The sequence below is a fragment of the Cetorhinus maximus genome, chromosome 21, assembly GCF_964194155.1.
Source record: "Cetorhinus maximus chromosome 21, sCetMax3.hap1.1, whole genome shotgun sequence".
NCBI classification, from domain to species: Eukaryota; Metazoa; Chordata; class Chondrichthyes; order Lamniformes; family Cetorhinidae; genus Cetorhinus; species Cetorhinus maximus.
Genome location: NC_135899.1, coordinates 66,916,833 through 66,932,853, shown reverse-complemented (window position 1 = coordinate 66,932,853; position 16,021 = coordinate 66,916,833). Strand labels below are relative to the sequence as shown.

At 41.5% G+C, this 16,021-nt stretch overlaps 1 protein-coding gene across 1 annotated transcript in view; it reads left to right on the top strand.

Annotated features, from left to right (window-relative positions):
* LOC144695950 (protein argonaute-1) overlaps positions 1-16,021 on the top strand; it is a 111,154-nt gene that overhangs the window by 42,284 nt on the left and 52,849 nt on the right. Inside the window, exons 6-10 of the mRNA XM_078567057.1 lie at positions 3,406-3,540; positions 6,111-6,198; positions 7,963-8,110; positions 9,575-9,694; positions 11,776-11,898. Of these exons, the coding sequence (XP_078423183.1) occupies positions 3,406-3,540; positions 6,111-6,198; positions 7,963-8,110; positions 9,575-9,694; positions 11,776-11,898 (614 nt within the window). The remainder of the gene's footprint in view (positions 1-3,405; positions 3,541-6,110; positions 6,199-7,962; positions 8,111-9,574; positions 9,695-11,775; positions 11,899-16,021) is intronic.

Below are 16,021 nucleotides of genomic sequence, written 5' to 3'. Positions count from 1 at the left end.
TGAGTCGTGTGATGAAACCTTCAGGAAAACATACAACCAGAGTCGGCATCCTGGTGTTGATGCACATCTAACACTCTTCATGCCTACTGCATTGGACTTCAACAGCAACCAGTGTACAGGTATACCTTTCAGGTGTACTGGTATACCTTTCAAAACTAAATGCCAGTGAGTGGCTTAGTTAGCTGACTGTCCCAAGACCGTCCCAAGACCTAGACTGAAATGTTAAAACAACCATTGTTGGCTTATTTCCCTTACTATCAGCACTTCAACTTCAGTGGCACATCAGTGGGTAGTTCTGCAGTATAATAGGGCAATAATTAAATATGAAACCCAAATGTTTGTACACATTGTTAGAAAGGTGGATGGTTTCTTTATTAAGCAGTTTAATTAAATGGGGTTATCACTAAACAGGAGTTTTCTGTGTAGTTTGGCAGTAGCAGTAAGTATGCTCATTTGGTAAGTATAATAATTGCCTTACTTTGGCCAATACCTTGCCCCCACTTCAGACATGGTTTAAAATTGCTTATGTTCTTACTGAGGAATGAAATGGCGGCTAAGATCATAAATTGCAATTGGCGGCTGAATTTTAGAAGTGTCCACACTGGAGTCTATGATATTCTGTTCATACATAATTCATTTAATATTAGTCTAGCCAAAATAATTTTGCTTCTAATCATAACCACCAGAACAGAGCAAGATTCTATCCTTACAGATCAATTTCTTGACAGGATCAAAATACTGGTGTAAAAGTAGAAAAAAATGTGCAAAAGAACATAGCAGATCTATCAGCATGTGTAAAGAGAAGGATCGGGTTAAGACCATAAGATGTAGGAGCAGAAGTAGGCCATTCGGTCTATCAAGTCTGCTCCGCCATTCACTGAGATCATGGCTAATCTGATAATCCTCAACTCCACTTTCCTGTCTTTTCCCCATAACCCTTGATTCCCTTACTGATTAAAAATCTGTCTATCTCAGCCTTGAGTATATTTAACGACCCAGCCTCTACAGCCCCCTGCAATAAAGAATTCCACAGATTCACTACCCTCTGAGAGAAGAAATTCCTCCTCATCTGTTTTAAATGGGCAACCCCTTACTCTGAGATTATGCCCTCTGGTGCTAGACTCCCCCACAACCTCTCAGCATCTACCCTTTCAAGCCCCCGAAGAATCTTATATGTTTCAATAAGGTCACCTCTCATTCTTCTAAACTCCAATGAGTACAGGCCCAACCTACTCAACCTCTCCTCATAAGAAAATCCCTCCATACCCGGGATCAACCTAGTGAACCTTCTCTGGACTGCCTACAACGCCAGTATACCTTTCCTTAGATAAGGAGACCAAAATGTTTAATGTTTTGATAGAGACCCTGCCTCAGAGCCTGTGCTGGCAGGTGTGTTCCAGTATTCATAATATGGATTATTCCTGTATTTCTATACATGGTTACTGCCTTGAATTTGTCCACTGTTATATTCGTTGTTTTCATTTGGCCTCTCACCTTATGAAGCCCGGGAACAAGGATTTCTACTGCCAACCCTGCTGAATCTGGTAGTTTTGTAGATAACAAAGTCAAAATACTTAAAAGGGCTTTTCTCTCCCCTCATACCCTCTCCAGTTTGTCTTGTCCATGAGATCCACCTCCTGCTCCGCCAATCCTATTCCCATTAAACTGCTGAACATCCCCATGTTCGCTGTTGTTATTAATGGTTCTTTTAGTTCAGCTACTGCCCATAACCCCCACCCCCCCGCCCTCCCAACCTTTCAAATTTTCTGTTATCACATCCCTCCCCTCAGTTCTGGCATACTACCAGCCCATCTCCAACCTCCCTTTCCTCTCTAAAGTTCTTGAACGTGATGTTGCCTCCAAAATCCTTGCTTATCCTTCCTGGAACTCCATGTTTGGATCCCTGCAATTAGGTTTCCATCCCAAACCACTATCAAAGTCACAAATGACATCCTCTGTGACTGTGATTGTTATAAGCTATCCATCCTCGCCCATCTTGGACCTGTTCTACAACCTTTAGCACAATTGACCATTCTATCCTCCTCTAATGCCTGCACTGTTGTCCAGCTGATTGGGATTGCACTCTCCCAATTCCCTTATTATTTATCCAGTTGTAGCCAGAGAATTACCCGCAATGGCTCTTCCCACTCCTGCACCATTACCTCTGGTGTCCCCCAAGAATCTATCCTTGGCCAATTCCTATTTCTCTTCAATGACATCATCCAAAAACAGTGTTATGTTCCTAATGTACAGTGAAACCACCCAACTCCACCTCACCACCACCTGTCACGAACCCTCCACTGTCTCTAAACTGTCTGAATGTAGCCTGACATCCACTATTGAATAAGCAGAAATTTTCTCCAACTAAATATTGGGAAGACTGAAGCCATTGCCTTCAGTCTCCAAAGAAATTTAGTTCCCTCGCCTTCAACTCCATCCCTCTTCCTGGCAGCTGACTGAAGCTGAACCAGACTGTTCACAACCTTGGTATTATATTTTACCCTGAGATGAACTCCCGACCACATGTCCATGCTTCTTAAGACTTACCTCTTTGGTGAAGCTGTTAGTCATCTGACCTAATATCTCCTGCGGCTCAGTGTCAGATTTTGTTTGTTAATATTCCTGTGAAGTGTCTTGGGACATTTTACTACATCAAAGGCATTACATAAATGTAAGTTGTTTCATTTTGCAGCACTTCCTCCCAAGATTTTGGGATAACATGCTAAACTAACCTCTGTCGCTGTCTCACATTTACTTCTTGTCCCTTGACACCATCCTGCTATAAGTCTCTTGAAGGGTGATTTGGAAAACTGAGATCTGATCTTGGTCTTGTACGTTCTGTTTCCCTCCTCCATTGGTTCCTATAGAAGAGTGAATGCACATGACTGTCCACTAGCCTTTTATTTAACAAAACTCTTACAAAATTATGCAGATGGTGATTTAATACACTGTGTGTTTGAGACATGATGCACTTTTATGTCCTGATACACACATTCTAACATGCCAAATTAGCTCAGGATGATTGAAAGTTGATTGTAAAAATTGCAAGTACGAGCATGGAAAATTGGGTCTCTGCTTTATCAGATGCACAGCAAATGGTTGTGTTACTTTTGATAGTGTGCTTAACTGCATGGTACTTCACATGAGTTAATAGAACAATGACAACTTGCATTTATGTAGCACCTTTTGTTTCGCTGTTAAAGGTGCTGTTTCAGTGCAAGTTGTAAAAATTGCTTAAGGTTGCTGGAATGCTTCTTTATAGTTTCTTCTCATCTTTTTCATCTGTGTTAATAGTTTTTGCCTGTCATTTCTGAACAGCTGATTTCAATCTCACATGTTGCACTCAGTCAATTAGAGGGACAGTTGTAATAGTCACTGACCACAGTCCGTTTTTTCCTATTTTAGTGTCAGCGACAGCTTTCTACAAAGCTCAGCCAGTGATTGAGTTTATGTGTGAAGTCCTTGACATACGGAACATTGATGAGCAACCGAAACCTCTTACTGACTCGCAAAGAGTGCGTTTTACAAAAGAAATTAAAGGTAGGTTTAATCAGTTTTGTTTTTTGTTTTGGAGTTTAATCATACAGCAGGGCATACAAACAGTAATGAATGACCTTATGGAGTTGTTGGCAAGGGACAGATGCTAGTCAGGACAACTGAAGAACCCCCTGCTCCTATTTAGCTGCTTTTACAGTGATCATGCATTCATTCTATCACCTTACCACATCTTCAGTACTTTTCAATCAGTGGATTATTTTTCTTTAAATGCTGTCACCATTGTAATGCACATTGTTAAAGCTAGTGCATACAGTGAAAGGTCCTACAAACAGCAAATTAATGAAATCTCATTTATTGACGTGGTTCGAGGGATGAATGTTGGCCAGGATACTGGAGGACTCTCTGCTCTACCTTGAATACAGTCATGCGGTCTTCTGCGTTCACTTGGGCTGGCAAACAGGACTTTGGATTAATGTCTCCTCTGAGGGATGTCATCTCCAACAGTACAGCAAATCCTCAGTATTGTTCTGCAAAACAGACTTAAAATGATAGGCTTAGAACTTCGGCTACTAGCTCTCACGCTTGGTCTTCCACACTCCCAGTAGCCCACAGCCAATGGACAGATGAAGCCAAGACTGTTGGACTTGTTAGATTAGCAGTTGGAAGACCCATTTCTCCCCTTTCTTGGCACGTTTTGTGACTTTTGTGAAATTTCTGTGCAGTTTCGGCACAATATTCACCGAGTTTCAGATCAAACCTACATCATTGCCTGTTGCAGAGTTTCAAAGCCAGTGGCATTATACAGTTGCAGTGGCCAGCTTGTCATGGTTACTCTGCATGTCCTTAACCCTGGAATGCACTTTGCTGCCATTTCAAAGGAACATACCAACAATTTCATCCGCACTACACACTATGGGCGGGATTCTCTGGCCCCGCCCGCTGTCCAGATTGTCTGGTCTTGCCGAAAGTCGATGGACTTTTGGCTGGGCTTGCCGAATCTCCCGCGGCGGGTCCCACCCATGGTGGGACCAGAAAATCCCGGCCAATATCGATAGTACAGCACATTATCAGTACTCCATGAGGCATCAGTCTAGATTATGTACTTAAGTCCTGGAGGGATTTGAACTCAACACCTTCTAACTCTGCTGTGAGCCAAGCAAAGTTGCCAGAGACCACACGTAAATTCCTGAGATTGTTGCGTGAAATAAGCTAAATTCTACTACACCCTGTTCATTATTCTGCAAAAAAATTAAAATGCTTAGTAGTAAAATATTTGTTGACTTGATTTTTGGTATTTAATATCTGTACTAAAAGTTGTCACAGACCAAAGTAAAAAGTAGTAATGAAAGTCCAATTTAAAATATAGTACTTCGCATTGACACAAAAATTAGGAATTTAGAGATGGGGAGTGTGTGGACTATTTTCAAAGGTTATGCCGCAGTATGAAACTTTCCATTTTCAAAAAAAAAACTGAAACTTGGCACCTTTACGCATAGTTTGGCATCTCTTATAATGCTGCTTCTGCTTGGTCTTCAGATTCTTTTGTTCATTGTATTGTTGGAAACTGGGAGGGAAGAGGAAATAATCAGTCATGAAGCTACCAATGAGCATGTTTTATGGGAGAATAATAATCTGAGATTGAAGTTGCCTTCCAGCGTCTGTCTTTATACAGTGGACAAAGCACAACAGATCTGCTGCTTTTGTACAACAGCATTCCTCCCATGCCACAAAACTATTTATACGCTGTATAAACAGAATTGCCAGTAGTTTTTTCTCTTAAAAAAGCAAAAACACTAACAAAAGGAGATTTCTTTGTGTTAATGGCTTTCCTGTTAGCAGGTAGCCTCCTGATATCATTGCTGAATAACAAAAGGCTGTGCATATTGTCTGCAAAGCTGTTGAATGATTTATCAGGTTAAGTGGAATATTTTCCCATACCACCCACTCCTCTGACACAAGCAAACATACGCACTGTTGCCCTTTTATATTAGGAATCACTTAGTGGTATTGCCTTGCTGCAGTGTCTGCCCCATTTATACTGTGGGCAGAATTGACGACAGTGGGAAAACTCTGCAGTTCGTTTAACATTGGGTTTATTAGTTGACCAATCTGCCCAGGACATTCCCTGATGTTGCCAGAAGGTATACAGTGCAGCAGCTCTGAAATCTATTGTTGTCCAGACCCAGGATTGTGTGGCTTTCTTGCCAACTGTACTCTTGCTCAGAGGCACCAGGGGAAAAAAAACAGTATTTTCAGGGTTCCAGAGGCAAGAGAAAATTTATACTGCAGGGTTGCCTTCTGACACCTAGTTGAAATGCTTATTTTTCTTGTGTGAACCTCGAGAGAGAGTGTCAGTGGGTGATTTTTCACTGATGGGCGAGTCACTGGCAAGTCAGGTCATGTCCTCGATGGACAACCACACATGCATTTCTTGTAAAGATTGCTGGATGACAATCAGAAGCCATTCCTACCCAAATCAATCAGTTAGCTCAGCACAAAACAGGGATGGGACCTTTGACCTTGATTGTCAGCTTCTCAGTGCTCTGACCATCTGAGCCATCATGGGACTTATAGTATTCTTGGCCTTGATCTTTCTGTTCCGGCCTCCACAGGTTTAAAAGTGGAGGTGACTCACTGCGGACAGATGAAGAGGAAATATCGAGTGTGCAATGTCACCAGGCGACCAGCCAGTCACCAGACGTAAGTACACATGCACTGTGAACTTAAAGTAGTTCACTCTGCTTGTATCTGTGAAAAACCGTCAGGTTATCCGCGCTTTGTAGAATGAATAAGAGAACAGTTTCTGAGATAATACGGAGAAAGCTGAGAATATTGAAAAGCTAAAATAAAAACAGAAGATGCTGGAAATACACAGCAGGTGTGTCATCATCTGAAAAAAGATAACATTTTGGTACTGACAAGTAGTTTTGCCTCTGTTCCTGTTCCACTGAGGAAGGGTGTATACTCCAAATGTTAATCTGCCCTTTGTCTTTTCAGATGCTGAAGGACCTGCTATGAACTCCAACAATTTCTGTTTTTATTTTAACAGATAGTGCCTTCTGTCTTTCGCAAGCCACAAATCTATATGAGCGTATTCTGTAACAGTAGTTACTGGCATTCATTTACTGTCTAGTTCCGTCATCTCTGTACAAGGGTGAAAGGTCTGAATACATCATAACTATATATTGGCACATGTAGTTCAGGAGTATAACATGCCCATTGCTGGAAAGTGAGTTTTTTTTCCTGCTTTTCATATAACATAAATGCAATTCTATAAAAGTCTAAAGAATAATAATCTAAAATGTAACAAGTCAGTATAGCTACACTCAGTATGTGCCATTTCTCTTTTCTGAATAGTCTGAAGCCTGCATAAGTTTATAAAAGCTGCTTGAAATTCCTGAAATATAATAGTAATATCAACAGCTTGCATTTATGTAATGCATTTACCATAGCGACCTTCCTGAGATATTTGAGAGGTGGGATCAACACTTAGCGATTGTGGAAGAGAGTGGTAGAAAGATAGAGAGATTGAGGGAGAAGTTTCCAGGGTTCATGGTTCAGATGTAGGGAGGGTGCGATACAAAAGATCAGAGCCACGATAGGTGACATAAACTGGGGTATAGGAATCCCAGAGGTTTTGGGGTGGGGCAAGGCTGTTGAATTCTTAAATGAGAACAAGAATGTTGAAATAATTTCATAGAATTTTACAGCACAGAAGCATGCTATACAGCCCTGTAAATCAATGCCAGTATTATGCTGCAAATGAGCATCCTCTCACTATACTTCATCTAACCCTGTCAGCATGTCCTTCTATTCCTTTTTCCCCTCATTTACTTGATTAGTTTCACTTAAATACATCTATGCTGTTCACTTCAACCACTCTGTGGTAGAGAATTTCATATTTTCACCACTACACTTTGTGCTTAGATATTTCTCCTGCATTCCTTACTAGATTTATCAGTGTCAAATGATCTGTTTTAATAGGGATTTGGGAGCCAGTAGAGGTTGGCAAGGTCAGCAGTAATGGGGAGCACAAATTAACGGAAGGTAAAATGATGGCGGCAGAGGATAAGGTAGAGTGGAACATATTAAACCATCAAGGGGAGGACTGGTGAAGTTAAGCCTGGAGATAGTGTGAATGGATACTCCAATGCAGTGGGCTTTAGCTTAGAGCAGAGGCGAACATCGTTACGGTGGTGAAAATAAGTAGTTTTGGTTATTAATAGGACACGAGGTTTGAAGCTCATTTCAGGATCCAACAGCATGCTGCATGTTGTATGCTGTCAGGTTCTGCCTGAGGGAGAATGAAATTGTGATCTAAGTTGTAGAGTTTTTGTTGGGAGTGAAACAATGGTCCTCAGCCATGCTGATAAGTGAGACGAAGCAGAGCCAAGAGCTTCAATGTTTGTGAACATCTAATAAAATGTAACATCTGGTAAACACACATGGTTATGTTTTTCCCAGGTTCGCCTTGCAGCTGGAAAGTGGACAGACTGTGGAGTGCACAGTAGCGCAATATTTCAAACAGAAATACAACCTTCAGCTAAAGTATCCCCACCTACCCTGCCTACAGGTGGGACAGGAGCAGAAGCACACCTACCTGCCACTCGAGGTGAGATGTAACTGCAGTATAGCTGAAGGGAGAGTCTCTACTGCAGGCATGTGAGCCAATAAGAGCACACAAATTTTAGTGAGGCCAAAGATAAGAGCCTCCAAAGCAGGAGGGGAGGAATCGGGAGCTAATTTTTTAATTGACAAAGAGCTGATCTGGGAGTGGTGCTGGAGAGTGAACTGGAGGAAAGAGTGGGGATTAATGCAGGCATATGTTTGGCGACAAAATTTCTTGTGTTTATAAAAAAAAATTAAATGTCAGCATTTATTTTAATATCTTAAAGTGGGTTGCTTATGTTGTGGAGTATCGAAAAGACTCGACAGTCAACAATAGGTAGATTCAGCAACAGTTCTTTATTTAGTACAAGTGTGCAAACATGGAAAAATGCTCTTTCAGGATGCTCTAAAAGGCATTTTGAAGTTGCACAGTTTCTGTTGGTTATATATACCATCTTTTGGGGTAACTCGTTAATTCACAATGTTCTTATCTTGTATATCTAATTGTTATATTCTTAGTTATAAATTAGTTTATAACATACACACAGAATGACCTGTTAATCACCTCCGCAGTTCCGGAGGAATTTTGTAAAACAATCATGAAATGATCTGACAATTAGCACAAACGATGTCCCAAAGCATGTACTTTGCTTATCTATCCTGACGTTTCACTGCAGTGCCTAGCATTCTGCATATCTTGACCCTGAGGTCAAGCTATCCAGTTTAATTACAGTATAACTCATAGGCCATTCATCAGCTTATTTTATCTAGACTCAAAGGTCACATTCCTTTAGCTTTATTATGGAGAGACCCATGGGCTAGTCATTAGTTTCTGGGCCTGACCAAAAGGTCATATGCATTTTAGGTTTTTTTTCTAAACCACCAGCACCTATATCTGCAACTTGTTCAAGCCTGGGTAATCCCATGATACGTCCTGAAATGCCTATTCACTTAAAATGGAGGATACAGTTGATGCAGCAAGGTGCAGCACACTTGAGTTATGCAGAGAGTAGAGGCTATGGTGCTGAAGAATAATGTAAAGTGCAGTAACATCATCTGGTGGCAGGCAGCTTGCAGTTACAGTATGATGGGCATATGTTGACATAGCTTTTGCTCCTGCTAAAATGTTTACTCTGGACTTTCCATTATAAAAAATGTGGCAGGAAAATCCTGGCAGTCAGTTTATTGTCACACTGTGCAGCCTGTGGAAGCCTTGCGTGTGTAGAACATAGCAGCTGAATAAAAATATAAAAGAAGTTTCTGAATAAGTTCTCTCCCCTGACAGTAAAATTCCCTGTTCTATCCTGATATTTTGTAATGTTACACCCCTTTCTTTTCTGTCAGTCATCCAAACACATCACAGGATTCACTGTAGTGGAGCATCAGAACCAAAAATAAGCCACAAATATACAATTTTACTTGTAAAGAATATCTTATACAGGACTGAAATACTTGTTTCCTTTCATAGGTGTGTAACATAGTACCTGGGCAGCGATGCATCAAGAAACTTACAGACAATCAGACGTCAACGATGATTAAAGCAACAGCACGGTCGGCACCTGACAGACAGGAAGAGATCAGTCGACTGGTGGGTGGCAAAAAGCCCTAAAACACAGTTAATTCCTGATGCACAATTCAATAGCACCTTGTGTTTAATTCATGTGTCAACGTCACGGCTGTGTCCTCTGCATGTTTTTTTAGGAGAATAGTCAAGTTTTCACTTTTATTTTGCCATTTAACGCATGAAAACTAGATTGTCAGTGATATGTTAATTGACTTCATGTAATCATAGAATTTGCAGCACAGTAGGAAGCCATTTGGCCATTAGGGTGGTGTTGCTGTTCAACTGAAGCTAATTGCTCTACTCCTATTTTTCTTTTTCAAACTATCCAGTTCTCATTTAAAATACGTTGTAGTCTTGCCTCTGTAGCTACTTTGTGTTAATGCTTCTAAGTTCCATTACTTATCTGTGTAAATATATTTCTTCTTACTCTCTGATCCTTCGCCTGACAGCAATTCTGAATCTATTACCTTTGTTCCAGAGGAAACAATCTTTCGTGTTTACCATTACAATCATAATTTAAAAAACCTGTATTCAATCCCATTAACCTTCTATGCCCCAGCAAAGAAAGCACCAATTTTTCTTGAAAGCTATAACCAGGTATGGGGTATGTGTGCTCTGCCTGAAGGCAGGTCCTTGGCTCATTGTCTGCTGATGCTTCATCCTGAGCTGTTGCCTTGATAGCTTTTCAGTGGTGGAACTATAACCTATAATAGCATAAATCTAGTCAATCTTCACCATGTCCTTTCCAAGGCTATAATATTATATTAAGAACAGAACTATAAGTAATGAGCACATTACAACCTTAGAGAGTCTCCAGCACAAAACCCCTGTACTGTTATCACCCCATCATTGCCAAGCGCTGCTGGCTCTTTCTATCATAGCATGTTGATCTGACAATCCACCTCTTCATTTTCAAATCCTTGCAAGCCACACTGTACATGAAAACAACCTCCACATATTCATCTTTAAATAAACCTTCTCCAACACCAGTCTATTTCTCGTCTCTGATGCTCTCTACCCCCTCACTGACACTTCAGCCATTACACCCCTGCTCCTGAAATTATTTATCGGCCCAGTCTCCAAGTTGTTACTTTCCTCATTTTCAAATGTTTTCTAAAAACCTTGCCTTTCGACTGCACTTCCCTCTCCACTTCCTGATGGCCCCTAATATCTACATGCTACATATCTTAGCAACATTATCTGCAAACATGTCAGTTTCCATGCACACACTGATATTCCATTCAGCTTATTTTTTGTTATGCCACCTGGCTGCTTATTTGACATCAAGTTATGGATGAGATGGAACATTCTCCAGCTCAACATTAGCAAGACAGAAACTGCTTTTTTACTCATCACAAACATGGCACCTAATCACATCCCACTTATATAGCGCTTATAGAATTAAGGCTGAACTCAATGGTGCACAGAGCTTTGCTGTCCTGTTTGACCCTAAGCTGAACTTCCAGCCTCACATCTGATATATCGCTTAGACCACTTTCATTTATGCAATATTGCCGACCTTCATCGCTGCCACTATTGAAACCTTTCTCTACTCTCTTGTCTCCTCTGGGCTGCATTAACTTTATTGATTCTCTTTCTGGCTTCCCAAAGTAGTATCCTACAGAAATTCTAATTTATCCAAAACTGTGCACACCGAATCCAGTTTAGCTCACATTTTACTTTTGCTTTGCCAACCTCCATTAGGTCTCTTCCTCCCATCGCATTAATTTCAAAATTCCTGCCTTTGCCCATCATTCCATGACCTTTGCCCAGTCTATCTCTCCAAGCCTCGGGCTAACACTCCGCATTCTGATATGCTGTATGTCCTTCTACTTCATCATTGGTGACAGAGCCATTAGTCATCACGCCCCACCATTCTGAAACTTCCTTGGCACAATTCTTCCCGTTTTTCAAAAGTGTCCATTTCTTTCCAACTATAGCTTTAGTCATCTGCCTTAACCCTGTCTCCAAACTTCTATGTCTTGTATGCTTTTCATAAAGCATTTTTCTGTAGAGAAAATAGGAAAATACATAAATGTAGGACATAAAAATCTTGCAAGCTTTGCAGCCATGAGCTTTTATGCTAATTGATATTTGATGTGCAGATGAAGAATGCCAGCTACAACCTTGATCCTTACATTCAGGAATTTGGAATAAAGGTGAAAGACGACATGACTGAGGTTACAGGTCGAGTTTTGCCAGCACCAATTTTACAATATGGTGGCCGGGTAAGTCACAAATGTGCCCAGATCTTCACATGAAGGTAAATAGGTACATGACTCAGAGAGCAGGACAATAAAATACTGTGATTGACCTCTACACATCAAAGGTTGTTCGAGATACAGTGCCAGTAACGTGTAGAGGAGCTCAGGAGATTCTGATCCATGAATGGAGTCTATGCTTAATCCTGGAGGAAATAATTTTCTGCCCCACTGTAACCATCACTTTACTTAAAACAGACATCAAAATAAATGGTGGACCCATTCTTTCTACATGCATGAAAATCTTAAAACTATGCAAGAGGTTAGTAGAGGGGTCGCAGGTGCATTAACATTCCCCATGACTGTCTTAAATGAACTACCCAGTATAGAACTGAGCAATGCAGAGCAGGAAGGCCCATAGCAAGCTGATTTTGGCTGGGCAAAAGAGAAAATGTTGCAGGTACTGGCAACTGAAAAATACAGAAAACATTGGAAGCATTCAGGCAGTGGAGAGAACTTGAGATCCAGTTTTGAGAATGATTCCCCTATGTCCAAAATGCCTCATCTGCTCTCTCTACAAATGCTGCCTGACCTGCTGAGTTTTTCAACTATTTGCTTCAGAGCTAGAAAAAAGAAACGGCAACTAATATTCCTGTTCTTGATGATGTCCAGTGACCCCTGCTGTAAAATGGATGTGTGTGGGGACATCATTTAGGACAAGATTAGGACCACATGATGTTCCCACATGCTGTATCAACCTTTAAGCACAAAGAGCTGGAAACACTGCACAAGCCAGTCATCGTCTGTAGAGAGAAACAGTTAACATAGAAAATTTACAGCACTGGAGTAGGCCATTTGGCCCATCATGTCTATGTGGCCGAAAAATGGTTATCCTTAATGTTTCACTAAAGGTCCTTGACCTGAAACATTAGCTGTTTTTCTCTCTGTACAGATGTTGCATAACCTGCTAAGTGTTTCCAGCATTTTCTGTGGCTATTTTGGATTTTTGTCACTTGCAGTGTTTTGCTTTTGTTATAATGAAAAATAGCAACCTGATTAAGATAGTCAGTGCAAATCCCACCCCCATAAAAGGATGGGAGAAGATGGAATTGAGAGTTTGGTGATATCCTTGATGTTTCCATCATCATTTCCACGTCAGAGAATTCACAGGAGAAAATTTTCCTGATCTATCTTCAAAAATATTTTTCTATATCCTCCGATATGGGAGCTGAGAGGTTATACTGACAATCCCATCCATCACTCTATGTGCCAAAATGAGAAAATTTAAATCTAAATGGGCTTTAGGAACAGCCTGCTGGAGAATGCAACTCTTTTATTTATTCTAAATAAATCTGGGCTAATCCAGCTCCTCACACCCCAGCATATGAATTTGAAAATTCGAGTCATTGTTTTCACATCTCAGGGGAGCCTGTGCCCCGTATTAAGTCAAATATTCTCCCTATCTTTGATCCTTAGAGTACCCATGCTACTTAGCTTGGGTACTCTGTTACACAATGCCCGCTCCATCACTCGCAATTCTCTACAGTTCACTATTCAATCCCTCTATCTTGGCCTCTCCCTCTCTGCTTTCAAAAACCACCAGTTTTTGGCTTCCCCATCCTAGCATCTCTCTTCTACTTACCTTTTCCTTGTGATTGGTGACCATTTTATACATTTCATCCTTATTGTAAAACAGTTGAGACTTTTTTTCTGCATTTGAAGAGTGTTGTATAATGCACTTTTTGATGATGTTGCTGTACTATGGACAGGAATTGCTTCCAAAAGACTGTTTTGCACTCTTTGGGCAGAATTTTCTGCCTGTTGGGCAGGCGGGCCCAACCCAATCTTCGGCGGGCGGGGAGCCGATCCCCTCTGGAGAAGGGGGCCCCACCACCATTTTACGTGGGCAGGCCAATTAAGGCCCGCCCAGCGTGACGTCCGCCGGGAAGCGCTATGCACTTCCTGTACGGGCGGGGGATTCCCCAAAAACGAGAGTGTGGTTTTTTGCACATGCGCACGAAGGAGCGCACATCTCCCTGAGGCTAAGCACTGCCTCAGGGAGATCGCTGACACTTTTTTAAAAAGACTAAAAGTAGAAATAAAAAAAGACCCTTAACATGTCCTCCTCATGAGACAATGTCACATGAGATGGGACATGTTCATAAATTACAGTAAAACTTTATTAAACTGTTTAAAACCCTGCATGAAACCTCATCCCACTGGTGGATGAGGTTTTATGTTTTTTCTATTGCCCGCCGGGGCTCCTGGCCTGCCCACCAACCTTAAGGTTGGACGGGCAGGGCCTTTAATTGTTTAAATGATCCTGTCAATGGCCTCAATTGGCCATTGACAGGTCGGCGGGCGCACAGCTGATTTAGCTGTGCCCCCACCTTCCTGAAAATTTAAATGGGCCAGGATGACGTCGGGGGTTCCGCCCGACGTCATCCCACGTCATTTTACACGTCGGCAAACGGGCCCCACCCCCTGCTTGCCGACCCCAAAATTCTGCCCTTTGTTTCTGTATGCGTCTGGTTGTCGCCATCAGTTCCTTGAAATGAGGATGATGTCTGCAATGGATGCCTTAATGATTTGTCTGTCCTTGGGTGTAGGCCAATCCTAGAGCTACAGGTCTTTTGGCAGAAAGACCAAAAATTACTTTGAGTAAGGGGGATTCTTGAACCAGGGTTCTGCTCTGTCCTTCCACTCTTGTTGCTTCTCCGCAGCAGACTTTATGCATTTGTTCTGACTGTGTTGCAGCTTGTTGGATGAGGCCCCATCACATAGCAGGTTTTGTGCCAAGTTCCTTCCACGTACCAATGTCAATTTGTCCCTTTTCAATGAGGCCTTCAGAGTGTCCTTAAAATGTTTTCTCTGTCCTCCATGGGATTCTGTTCTATGCTTAAATTGTGAAAAGAGAATTTGCTTTGGAAGCCAATTATTTGGCATGCAGATGCAGTGTCCAGACCAGCAAAGCTGATCTTGCATGATCATGGTTGGGTTGCTGGTTGAATTGGGTCTTGTACTGCCCAAGCAATCTAGAATGCCGGGGAAAATTGCGATTTGTAGCATCAGTTCCTCTACAGGTTGCTGAATTGGGACCCCTATTGGCACTAGATCAATTCAGAAAAACACACACTGACAGTATCAGCTCACAGCAAACCCATTTCCTCCTTATGCTAATGTTACTGGCTGGTGTTGTCACATTCAAAGCTGCAAGAGACACAATGGAGCCAAAAGCCCAGTAGGGGAGAATTCAGATGGGAGAAAACCTGTAAAGATAAGTGCTGAGCATACAGAGGGGGAGGGGAGCAGCGAGTTAAGCTAGACAATATAAGCATGTAAATTGCCCGCCTCTGACTGAGATGGCCATGTCTTTGAATCCCATTGATGCTCAAGGTTGGATTTCACTGGTTCGGTGCTAAATGGATACCAGACCTCACTGTGGTATCAAGATTAATTTTGGATATAGCAAGGGTATAACTGCCCCAGCTAGTTCGGCTGACTATAAACATACCTTATGTCATATATCAGCCCTAATCCATGCTAATCATTCCTCCCTCACCTTTCACCAAAATAGACTGGGAAACGGCATTAGAAGATTGTGTCATTAAAAGAAAATACATTGAAGCAAGTTTGTACCTTATGACATGTCATTCTCTGGGTCACCTGAAACTAATATCGCAGAGCTCAGGGTGCTTGTGTGCAGACTGAGAGATTCAGTGTTATTCATAATACAGGATTATATTATAGTGTTTTCAGTGCCGCTACAAACTCCCTTTTCTTATACCATTTCTTATCACTTGAATAATATACGAAGAGCTGTTTTTGAAAAAAGATATTAAATTCCCAGATGTATAGTATAAGAAATAGCTTTTTTGCTTTAGGTAGCCATCAATGTCCTTTTACCACAGTAAAATATTAAAGCATTTATTAAGCTCAAATGTACAGACACTCAGACCTTTTGGAGTAGTTGGAGGACCAAACACAGCATCACAGCGTAGAGTGGAGAGACACAGAGAAAACTGGATTTGGAGGCTTCACTGGGCTGCATGTGGTGTTTGGCCAGTGTGCAAGTAGCCAGGAGAGAAATTTGAAGATGGGAAAGAGTGATACCTGCTGTCTAGTGATTAGGCCAATTTAGCAGTCAATT